At 36.8% G+C, this 12,420-nt stretch overlaps 1 protein-coding gene across 1 annotated transcript; it reads left to right on the top strand.

Moving 5' to 3' along the window:
- The first annotated feature begins 590 nt into the window (after positions 1–590).
- Positions 591–11,286, top strand: LOC139715895 (uncharacterized). Its single transcript, XM_071627448.1, has 6 exons — positions 591–773; positions 4,310–4,539; positions 7,433–7,580; positions 9,226–9,291; positions 10,139–10,277; positions 11,277–11,286. Exons 1-6 carry the CDS (start codon positions 713–715, stop codon positions 11,284–11,286), a joined length of 654 nt encoding a protein of 217 aa, XP_071483549.1. The 5' UTR covers positions 591–712.
- The last annotated feature ends 1,134 nt before the right edge of the window (positions 11,287–12,420 follow it).

The raw sequence follows: 12,420 nt of genomic DNA on the forward strand, positions 1-12,420 counted from the left end.
GAATGTCTGGCATCATAAACATGCTTTTTGAATCAAATCTGAACCTTATATGATGCTCACATTATGAGAATTGGGTCAAAATACAGTTAGCTATGGCGGCCATTTTGAAATTCAAAATGGCGGCTGAAGACGTGGTCGAAAAAAATGGAACCAAAGTTTTTTGGATTCAGCACCCCCAAATTGACCTAGTTAGCTAAAAAAATCAATTTGGGTACGAAAATCTCACGGGAGCCAATACTTCGACATAGCAGACCGTACTAAGTTCCGCGGGAGTCTGAAAAACGGAAATCCCTGTGATCTGTTTATATTCACTAAAAATGTAGTGACGACACTTTCTATTTGGTAATGATTTTGCCACGCGTATTTTGACGCCAATGCTTATTACCCAGGTACAAATATTTCTCAATGGTATAGACATCTCACATCAACTGAGTCTACCCAACGCCAGGCATGATGTCACATCTTAAAAAAGAAAAAGATATTTGCTGGGTATTCCCCGCAAAGGCGGAGGCCGTAAATCTTTACGGGGAGAATAGAAATTTGTATTGCTTGTTCGCCGCTACGGCACTTTTGTTTGGAAGCCGCTGAGTGTTAAAAGCGCAGCTCATTATTAGCTTGCTACCATTTGATTACAGCCGTCATAAGCGTAAAGTTGTTTCTTACACCGCATGATTCTGACAGGCACACTGTCTCAAACCAATATACTGTGATCATGGACATTATGAAGGAGTTATGGTTGGCGGTCTGCTGTCTTCTTCTTGGGATGAAGTCAGGTGAGTGAAATGACCCTGCGGGTTCCTTCTAGGTCTTACTCCTCCTTCAGAAATGAGAACCCTCGCTCTTTACGATGACAATACCGTACTACCGGCCTACCAATTTGTATTGTGAGAACACGATGGGCTTTGAGCTATGCCCATGTTATAGACCCTGTCGTTCTCCCGCTTTATAGGTAATCTGTTGTAGGCCTACGAATACGGACTGTATTTCGGGACGCATGGTTGATATCATTTCTCTGATGGATCTCAGCTCAGTACCACCGCCTGGGCATCTTGCTCATATAGAGTCATTTAAGTCATTTCATGATGTATCATGCTATTTTCAGCGCATATCAACATTACAAAGATTTTTTTTTTAAAGTACACCAGTGATAACAGTGTCTATTTGCTCATGTAGGTTAAAAAGCATGCATATAAAGTATTTAAAGTAGTATATGTATGTATCATACATATATTTATGAAATTGAGAAAGATCTTTTTTTACAGCGTCGGGTAATTTAGGAGGAACAAAAAGAAATAATCAACTTGAAGATGTCCAATGAGGGATGTACCAGCTTATGAAGGATCTTAGAAGTATTATATGCAATATTGTAGCTTGATTCTTTTATCTACAGATTCGCAATCACGGCTGTGAGCAAAAGGCACTTATGTGTACAGCATACATCTTCTGTTTACAGTAGCCCTATAAACCAATTGATTGGGGCCAATTTAGGCCATTTATTTGACAGAAGAAAACACAAAAACATAAAAACAATGGTGGCATTTACAAAGAAAGCCAGTCAACCTTGAAAGTATTTTGTCCTTGCATTAGGATGCCTACACATGAAAATTATATACTTTGCACTTGTGCTTATTTTTTGCATCCCTTGATTTTAGTTTTGGGTTGTTTTTCCTTTTTTTTTTCTTGTTGTTTGTTTGATTGTTTTAGTTTTTGTTGTCTTTTTTGTTTTTGTTTTTTTCGTTTCTGTTTTGTGCTTTGTGGGTGTTTTTGTTTTTGTTTTATTTTTGTTTCGCCTCTTCTTTTTTTTTTTTTTTTGCATTTCGATGTTTGAATAGCTCCCCAAAAACAAAACAAGAATCAATGTATGGCAGTATGAAAACAGAGTACATAATCTGTCATTGTTAATTGTATTAGGTTATTGAGACATCAAATGCACCTGATTGCTTGAGCTATCTTAACATATACATAAAACATGTTCCTTTACAGTAATCGTGACTTTGTTCTTCCTAAGTATTTTACAGTGTTGTTGTTCGAAATTACGGGTATTTATTTTTTTGTTTTGTCCTGTTTTCTTTTGTTTTGTTTACTCTTATTTTTGTTTTGGACCAAAGAACAATTTAACCTTAGTTCCTCCAGAGTTCAAAAAATTATTCTTACCTCCTATAACTATCAAGTCAAACCAATTCTATAAGGTGTTTTTTTTTTCTGAATGTGTACAACTTATAGTGATATTAACAGTCATGATGATAATAATAATGAATTAGGACAAATATCTTAGTAAACACTGCTGTATCATCTGCATGAAATGACAATTTCATGAGAAACTTCAATTTAAAGTTAAAAATATCAAGAAACGAAAAAAAAAAAAGAATTACAGAGCCAGTTGAAAATGTATCCTTGGGGCTCCCAATTTCACAAAACATGTACATACATCGTATATTGCTTGAGTAATATACACTGCATTCATTAGTGAACAGACCAATCAAACCAGGTTATGACGTAGAATACAGATACCAGTGGACACTGGCATATACATACATATATATATATATATATATATATATATATATTTAATGAAAGTGTTTACGCGCTTAAATAGTTATAAGGATCAAGAATTGAAGGAAGAGATCGTGTCAAGAATTTACCCATAAAGCTATCTGTTAGAATACGGGAATATTATCTAATACCAGTACTTTATGCTTTTGTTTCGTGGAATGTTATATTGTTATATTTATGCTCGCTTAATAGTGTTAAAACGTACAAATCCGAAGCGCATTTTTCAAAAGCAAGAAAGGAGAATTATTTTTGGTTTTCCTGAAGTTTCCACATTATGCTGCTTGCAGCAAGATAATAACCGCAACGCATCATACAATACAGATTTTACATCAGTTTGTTCCTGTGCCTACTCCTCTTGAGACATTGAGACATAAATTATCACCAAATGAACCTTCAAAGTTAATTTTGCATCTACACCCAGGAATTTGGTTGAATTGATCTGTACAAATGTGGGCGACATTATATATCATTACTAAAATTTGGCAAAAGGCTGTCCTATAATATCAGTTCTGCCCTTGCACATCCAGATAATGAAAGCATCATATCTAAACCAGTGTGATATCTACTAACTATCATAATCGTGTATTAATGAAGTCTATGATCTTTAAATAAAAATATCTACACGATATAAGAAGCACAAATATACACGATATAAGAAGCATTAGTGTCATCATCGGCAAACAAATAATGCACATGAAATGATGCACCCAAGGTAAATCCTTCCTTAATGGACATCACATTCTATGATGAATGTTTAGGAACTATAGGCCCTATATCGCCATTGTATTGAACAAAGACATCTATTAGAAATTCAAATTTTGAATAAGGAAAGAGTACTTCCTCTTTCATGATACCATTTGATTCGGACATTAATCATGTTACGAAAGAATCAATACACGTATATCTCTTTCAAAATCTTTCCTGGTTTGAGTGCAATGTCACTGGGTCTTGGAATATTCTCTATATTGATTATGTCTTACTCATCGTTTTTTTTTCCACAAACTAAATTGGATATCTTAGTTTGCTTCGGATGTTACAAGAATTGACGCGCAAATTCAAAGTTGTCACAGCCTTCTGAATGGAGAATATCTTGTACGTGATATCGATTTTTTTTTGAAACTTCATTTCTGTTAGAATTGACCAAACATTCATCGTTTAACATGACGTGCAGTAACGAACATGACAAGTAACAACATACAAAATTATAAGTGACCTTATGATACTAAGCACATTTTGAACTAGCTGAAGTCGTATCTTGTTGCCTTCCTTGACTCTGTAGACATCATCTGCCAAAACCGAAATGGATTAGAATCATGAAATAGCTTCCCCAAATTAATGAGCACACCGTCAGCAATTTTTTTTTTTGATTGCCGATGGTCCGTTGTACGTAGGCCTGTACCATTAATTTCGTTTCTGTCTCAAAGAATATGAAATGTGAATTGTGCCTTCATTAAACTATGGGATCTTAACCTTATATAGAGGTATGAGTACTCTGCTTATGTAGAAACATTTTTCTGATACATATTTTGTTCCAAGCAGGAGTCACGTAAAGTTCAAATGGTCATAAGCCCAAAGACAAATCGAGAATGACAGATCAATCTCATGTCTGATCCTGCCATGTAATAGAAAGTTGTGTATGAATAATTATGTGTGTGTGTGTGTAGTTATTGTTGGTTTATGTATTTGTTTATTATGCACATATATCAATTTGGCGGTGCTTTGGCTATCAGTGTGATTTTGTGTTATTTATTCACAGTGTCCTCCGGATATCTGTATCTGCAGCCTTATAACGTTAGTGGTACGTTAGAGGGCGAGGTTAGGCTGAACTGTACGGTGGACGTCCACCGTAACTTCGGAGATGGGGGTACTCCAGACAGGGCCGTTCGATGGTTTCGCGGCTTAAATCACGAAGAGCTGGGTCCCGGTGTGGCGAATCCCAACCCAAGAATCTCTACGACTACGCATGTCCGCTATTCGGGCAACACGGTACAGTGTTTAGATTAAAATCAATTTCCAGTCGTGCTTGTGCCATCCCAAGCTGTGATTATTTGTGAAGTGTACTGAAATAGACTATTTGACGCTAATATTAAATATCTGTCTTTTTTCAAATCTCAAATCATCAAGAGAACAATTAGACACATTCCCGCTATGAAACGTCGTAGTCATAATAATGTGTGCTTGATGTGTCATTTCTATTTCAACTTTCCATGGTGCGTCGTTGACATTACCCTATGACCTGGACAATCGATGGGATGTATACAAACGCAGGTGTAAGTTCAGGGTTAAAACAAAACGGAACAAATAGTAATGGAAGTAAAGTCAAACAAGCAAAAGGAATAAGCAAAAAACAAAACAAAACAAAAAGAAACCAGAGGAAAAACTATTCAAATTTGATAATTTTTCATGAATATTATTGAGGCTTACTTGTACTTTCTTGAAACAATTTAGTCAAATTGGCTCCAGGATATTGTTGGCTCCAGGATATTGTTGGCTTCAGCAGTATCAAAGGAGCATTCCATGATTTCACATCGTGTATGTAGTTCATAAATTGATAGTGTCATGTGTAGATTTGTAGAATGTATTGTGGCCCTTGAGCAGATAAACCTCGGGTGACTTATTCTGAAAAAAAAAATCATAATGCAATAAGGATGATAATTATTCATTAATGCAATGAGGTAATTTCATTACAATAGGCCTACCCGGTACCTAAAAAGTCCACCTGTGTATAGAAGCTACGTATGCTTTCTTCTTTTGTTCCGCATCCTCGAGCCCCTACTCCTGCATTCTTATGTGAGCTGCTTCACCATCATCCTTGTTCATTGTGATTTGTTATGAATGTGCAAACATGCTTCCTCCTCATCCAAATCACTTTGAAATTCAGACACTCTGTATACCCAGTATCACGAATTTATAGCTGTTCAGATGGAAAAAGTCTGAAATTATCTGCGGGGGTTCTCAGGATCACTTGTCAATTTCCAAGATCATGATTAATGAGTAGCAATTTGGTTTGTTTGTTTGTTTTTTTTTGTTGTTGTTTTTTTTTTGTTTGTTTTGTTTTTTTTTTTAGTCTCTGTTCTTATTGTTTGTTCTGCTGCAAACACTTAAAACCTTCTTAGGTAAGCTGAAATGGGGATGTTTCATCAAACTTAGTTTTTCGAAATTAAGATCGACTTAACATTATAGTGTGCAGTTGATTTCTCTTTTCGGTTATCTAATGTTTTCAGAATCCATTACAAATTGTTATCAAAATTTACAGAAAAAAAAAATCCTGTGTTTCATACTCCATTGTGTTAGTAAAAGCTTGCATGAAAAAGTCTCCAAAATTGTAATTTTCATAAGACATTTAGTTGAACACTATTAAAGTCACACACAGTCTACCATAATTTCAAGTTGAATTTAAAATCTTAAATCACTTAAATTCTTTGTGAAACCCCCTCCAGCAACCATGCAGCCTCTATGTATAGGCTTGAACAGGAAGGTGTATTCGTCTCACCTCCCTGGCCTGAAGCATATACTAACTATCATTATAGCAGTGGATATTCCGCCATCAGTTTAAAATTTGATCTTTATTGGAGTTTCAGCTCAGTCTGGCTCCTACTTGCTGATAAGCCCCCGTTCCACTATACCGTTCTCGCTACGATTTGACAATTTTCTCAGGTCGGGAAGGATCGGGTAAAACCCGAGCCGATCTGGACACAGTACGATGTTAGAACGCTCTAAGTACGCTGCAGTTACGACTACCAAGTGCTTGCTACGCTCTTACTACGATGATCGGGAATGAGACATTACGATCTATGCCGCTGCCGGTGCGCTTTAGAACGATGTAGCTGCGCTGTCAGTGCGATGTTGCCGATGTTATCCGATCGATGCACGCTGTATCTACGCTCTGGACGATCTATACGATCTTATCACGCTGTTACCCCGTTCAGAGAGCTGAAGAGTGCCCGATGTGCCCCGATGTACCCCGATTCGACTGTCGGTCTGCAGTCAGTCAACTTATTAGCATGCAGAACCGACGAAATATACTGTGGACCTCGAAGAGGCTCCTCAACCCACGGTTCTTTTGCAGCAATGCATTGTATAAACAAAGACGTGCTGATTTTTCCAAGGCTTTTTCTTGATGTCCTTCCTTTTATTGTCCGTCTTCCTCCAGTTGTAGATGATTTCATATTCTTCAAAATTCTGCTATGTCCTCATCCTCCTCTTTCAGCATCACGTGCAGTCTCTCGTTCTTCGCCTTTTGGGTAGCTGCTGCGCTGCTTTCTTCTCTTCTTTTTCTTCATCTCTTCTTCTTCTTCGAAAATTACAGCTACAATTTCTTCCTGTTCTTGTGCCGATGTTACTACGCTCAGAAAGACCTTGTTACCCTCATCCCGCTGCGTTTACGCCGTCACTACGCTCTCCCCGCTGCGTTTACGCTGTCACTACGCTCTCCCCGCTTGCAGTATGATGAAAAATATGTCAATTTTGATCGGGGAGATCGGGAAGAAATTTTGAACCGGTTCAAAATTTCTTCCCGATCTGAAAAAATGCCCGCTCCAACCCCGACCTCCACACGCTGCTGCTACGATGCTTCCGATCCCCGTACGCTTTTGCCGCTCTCTCCCGATCTGCTAGATCGGGACAGATCGGGGTCCAAATCGTGATAGTGGAACGGGGGCTTAAAATATTATGTCTATCGTGTGTGTGTTTGTAGGCCATATGCATACATTGTTCTGAGGAACAACGTTCTAGGAGTCCAAAGTCTTGCATTTTTATTTCTATCAAGGATGGGAACCTCCCTGATATATCTTTATTCGATATGGGTGTGTATCGTGATTATTGATTGACTCAATCTCCCTACTCACTTTATCTTTTGAACCGATTTTGTATTTTGCAGAAAGAGATCGTATCGGAGCTGATTATCGAGAACTTGAAGCTGGAGGACGATACGAACTACACGTGTTGTAAAAGAGACTACCAGTCTTGCTCAGACCCTAATCGTCGCATTTATCATCAAGCTTACGTCAAGATCCTACCTGTCTCTGGTGAGGAAACCTATTGAATCTACCTAGGAGGTTGTAATATATTGAACTTAATGATTTCTTGTCTAGACACAAAAGAAGAGCATCTTTGATTTACCTTTTATTTATTTATTGTTATTAAATTGAGAAAGACATGAAATTTTAACATTCTATGCTTTCACAATCACACATGCAAATTAGATGACACAAAGATGTCATCAGATTTTATAACAATTCTCCCATTATTTTCTACATGAATGATACTATAGAAATAACATTTTGTTGGATAGCAATACTGCAATTACAACCCATTTCCCCCGATGTGCTATTATTGCTAGATAATTACAAGACTGCAACAATTTTAAAGTGAAGAATACAGCTTGGTTTCAGTTTAAATACAAAATGAAAAGGAGCATTTTAGGAATACTCAAGATCAATGAATAAACCAACAGAGTAGTTGCTTGGTGATTGCATCATCTCTTCCAGTTTGGCAATATTCCCCCAAAATTCCCCCAATAATGGCAGTGTCCATGAAATCATTATGTGCAACTTCTTTTGTGTGTTTCAGTCGTGGATGTCTGATTTTCATGAAACCTCTATAATGCCCTTGTGTTTGTCAGTTTACTCTACACTTGTCAATGACACTAATGTAGAACACTTTGTGGAATCAAACTTTGAGCACCAATCGTCAAGCCTCATGCTCCAGTGGCTGTATCTCAATGAATATTACATGGACCTTCAGCTGCTAATTTTGTCAAACACGTTTGGCAAAAAGGGGAAGCACCATCAAAGGGCCTGGGAAACTAGTATGACGCAAATGGGGGAAAGAATGGAAGTACACTTACAAAGGCATGATAGGACGATAGATCTTTTTTCCCCTGTCTATTTTGACATACAGTGCACTCCCTTTATAACGAACACCATTACATATAACGAAATTCCGGTTACAACCAAATAAAATTTAGGGCCGCAAAATCGTCAACTCTATGTATTTGTATTGTTTATTCATTCGGTTATAACAAATTTCGATATAATGAAAGAAAATTGCCGGTCCCGACAAATTTTGTTATAACGGGAGTCCACTGTAAACATATAAACATATATACAGTACAACCAGTACAACTGTATCTCTCTCTCTCTCTCTCTCTCTCTCTATATATATATATATATATATATATGTATATATATATATATGTAATTAATGTGTGTGTGTATATATATATATATATATATAATTAATGTGTGTATATATATATATATACTGAGCATAAATACAGTAAATATGTGTTATATATATATATATTTATATATATATACATATATATATATATATGTCTGTGTATGTACACATATTCATAGATATCATTTACATTAACATATGTGTATATGAACAAACATAGACACACTATATATCTGTTTATGTGTTTGTGTATATTTCATTTACTGTATATGATATAATATACAATATATTGCATAGGGAGGGTAAATCTACATATTATTTTAGTGAAAATACCTGCATCTGCGTGCAATGGCACGAGTCTGTTGAAGGTAGCCAAAAGAATTTCATCTTTGCATTGCCATTCTTTAGCTTCAGATATTGTTTCTCAGTTTAAAGGCATGTGGTAATTAAAATGAGCCATATCATTTCCTGTACATTTATTTGCTTCAGAAGACACAACGATTACCACTACCACCACCATCACCATCACTTCAAGACCCAGAACTCGTACAGCAGGTGAGTTTGCTTCCAATAGTTGCATGCTTTTACAGGCGCCGATAATAACTATTGTAAAGTACAACTATAGGCTTTCACTATGGCTATATTATTGATGTGGCATCTTTTGATGGAAGGATCAAGTGTTAATTCCGGGTGTTCAGTCCTAGAGGTGAAAATTCCACCTCCCTGGTTCAGTTCAATATTTGTGTTGCGATTTTTCCAGAGCTGGACTATTTCATGCAAACGTAATAATTCTTTGTGCATGATTGTGTGTGAGTTATAATGCATCAATGCAAGTAATACAATAAATTCAACAAACTAAAAGTAATATATACTGCAATCACCTAAAGGGTTGGTGGCTATTCATCTATTGAATAGGTCCTACCAAGGAGGTGAGCTGGAGTTCAAATAGACTGCAATTATTAAAACAGTTGTCAGTTTTCTATTGATGTACAAAAGAATTCCACATGTGCATTTGTGCCTATGATGATCGATATTCAATGCTGCCTTCGAGCTGAACAATCTGAAGATCAATTTCGAATGTTTACATAATGTTGGCTATATTTTGCTTGTTTATCTATTAGATATAAATCAGAGCTGTCACAGCTGTTTAAAACTGCACCATCCTGGAAAGCCAGTTTATCACTTTTCCATGCTGAAATGACAATAATGATAATGAACCCATCCCAGTTGTCTGCCACTGTATAATAGACCACTGGATACAAACCTGGTTTGTTCATTTATGCATTTGTTTTGGTATGATATTTTCCTGTTTTTATTGTTTTGTTTGGGATGAAGATTTTTTTTTTTTTGCTTGTCCCATAAGTGGAATTACTTTGTACCCATTTGTATTCTTAATGCACAGCGTCTCCAAGCCCAGCGGAAATAAAATATAATGACATCAGTAATGATGCATTGAAGGGCACGGACACGACAGGCAAAGCAAACAGACTGGACATAATGCTCAATCTCATACTGGCATCAGCAGTGGTTGCCCTGCTCTGGTAAGCATAAAAAAAAAAAAACATCACTTCATAATTATGTTCAGATACACAGTTGGAGCCCATTATCTACAAGGCACAAGTCCAGTTTAAGTACACTTGGACAGTCCACCTGTTTAAGCAGAATTCCTCCCCAAACATGTACATGTAGATTCGGCAAATCTGAAAGTATCTATTGAACACACTATGAAGTTTTAGGAAAATAGGACAATTTTGGTCTAAAGTTTCAATTTTTGATGTCCTATACACAGATCAGTGTGCCATCATCAGTAGATTATAAAGCAACAAATTCAAAAAGTTGCAGTCGTGGAACAATGATAATTAAAGAAAATGTAAATAGAATTTTCCATATATATTTTTTTCCAAAATGCAAAGGCTTTTGACTTACCCCCATCCCTGCAGATTTCAGGGGGCATAACAACACCCCTATTTATAACCTCTATCAGCAATAAGTCGAGGGAATGTGCAAGGTCTTTTGGCCTTCTCTTCATATCTATCTAAAATCTTTCTACTACTGAGTCCTGTATTCTTGTTAATTTCCCATCCAGAAATGATGGATTTAACAAACTTTTAAAACAGCTACTACTCTTAACAGATTGTTTTATTTCACTAAAAATGTCAAAAATTTGCTCTAATTTTCCATTTTCAGATATTTCTTAAATTCCATGACTATTATCTGGAAGAGGGATAACACCGTTTCGTGATTTGAGACAGTAATAATGATGTTTTATGCGAATGAAAGTCATCCATTTGATTTAAATAGCTTTTCCTTATATTTGTTCTATTGTACACTGTAATAAGTAATGGTCACACATTTTTTAAAATGATATTCAGTAAAACATCTACCCTTTGTGAAAGGAAACTAAAGATATTGATAGTTTTAGACTGCTGATCAATTGCTGTGCCGCTGAACATTGTTCACACTGCAAGCAATCTAGAAATCAAAGACAATGCTTGTCAGTTTTTAAATTCTTTTTTCTCTTTTTCTCCCCCTTTGTGCAGGCAATCATAGCTAAAGAGAGGATTCCCCATCACTGTAGAAGTGACTTTGCTTCCAGAGTGGAAACGGTGTGCAAAATATGTATGTGAATGGTCCTCAGACTGATAGTCTCAACGGTATACCATTGGATACTTTTTGTAAGGGGTCATCTTTTAGGATGACCAATGGACACACACCTGACTAATTCCGGTCTCGGTACAGGTGGCCATCTGTCCACCGACTCGCCATCTGCCTTCCGTGGTTACCACGGGAACAAGTTGGGCTTTCGGCTCTCTCCTCCATCTCCCACTTGGTCTATGGGATGACAGCAGGGATTGTCAGATAAAATCTTAGCGTGCATTCACATTGATGGTCAACTACCGCAGTATCTTGCATGATATTTCTCATAATGTGAACGCAAAAACACATCGCGAAATGCTTTGTGAATTACCTTCGTATTTATAGGGAGGAAATCTCAACTTTGCAGGAAATGTGCATGCAAAATTAGAGTGTGATTCATGTCATGAAATACCAACGAACATACAGCGATGTGTTTTCTCACATGGCCCGGCACACTTCCTGTATTTTCCCAGTGGGGATAATTATTCACATGCACAATACTTTACCATAAATAACATGGTATTTTGTGACTGAGAACAGTGGATACCACACAAATATAACCGCAGTATACCATGGTATCGGCTATTTCATTGAGAACAGTTCCAACAAAGTAGCATGGTATTTTCTACCACAGTAAGTCTACTGTTGTGAATGCACATAATGTTCTTTAAGGCCACTGAACGATGCTTGTTTGTATGTTTGTAATATAGCCTACACCTGTGTTTTACTTATATCAGCAATGCCAGCTAGGTTAGCAAAAAATAAATGCAGGTGAGCTGATGTTTACACAAGTACTATTACCTGCGTCTCCACACAACTCTGGCAGTTATGTGGACACAGTCAATAAAGATTAGTTATGATGTTAATTTGTTCACCGTAACAAGATCAACGGTGGATATGATCAAACACTGCTTCTGTTCCACACCTTGTATACTGATTACAAGTTGTGATATTATCTTGGGTTCAGGGCCTTTCCAACGAGGCTGTAATATATATTTACATTGCGATTGTGAAGTTGTGATGATCATTGTTGAAGGAAAAGAAATG

The sequence above is a fragment of the Diadema antillarum genome, unplaced genomic scaffold (genome assembly GCF_040938485.1).
Source record: "Diadema antillarum isolate AM-2024a unplaced genomic scaffold, OU_Dant_1.0 scf00000057, whole genome shotgun sequence".
Taxonomy (NCBI): domain Eukaryota; kingdom Metazoa; phylum Echinodermata; class Echinoidea; order Diadematoida; family Diadematidae; genus Diadema; species Diadema antillarum.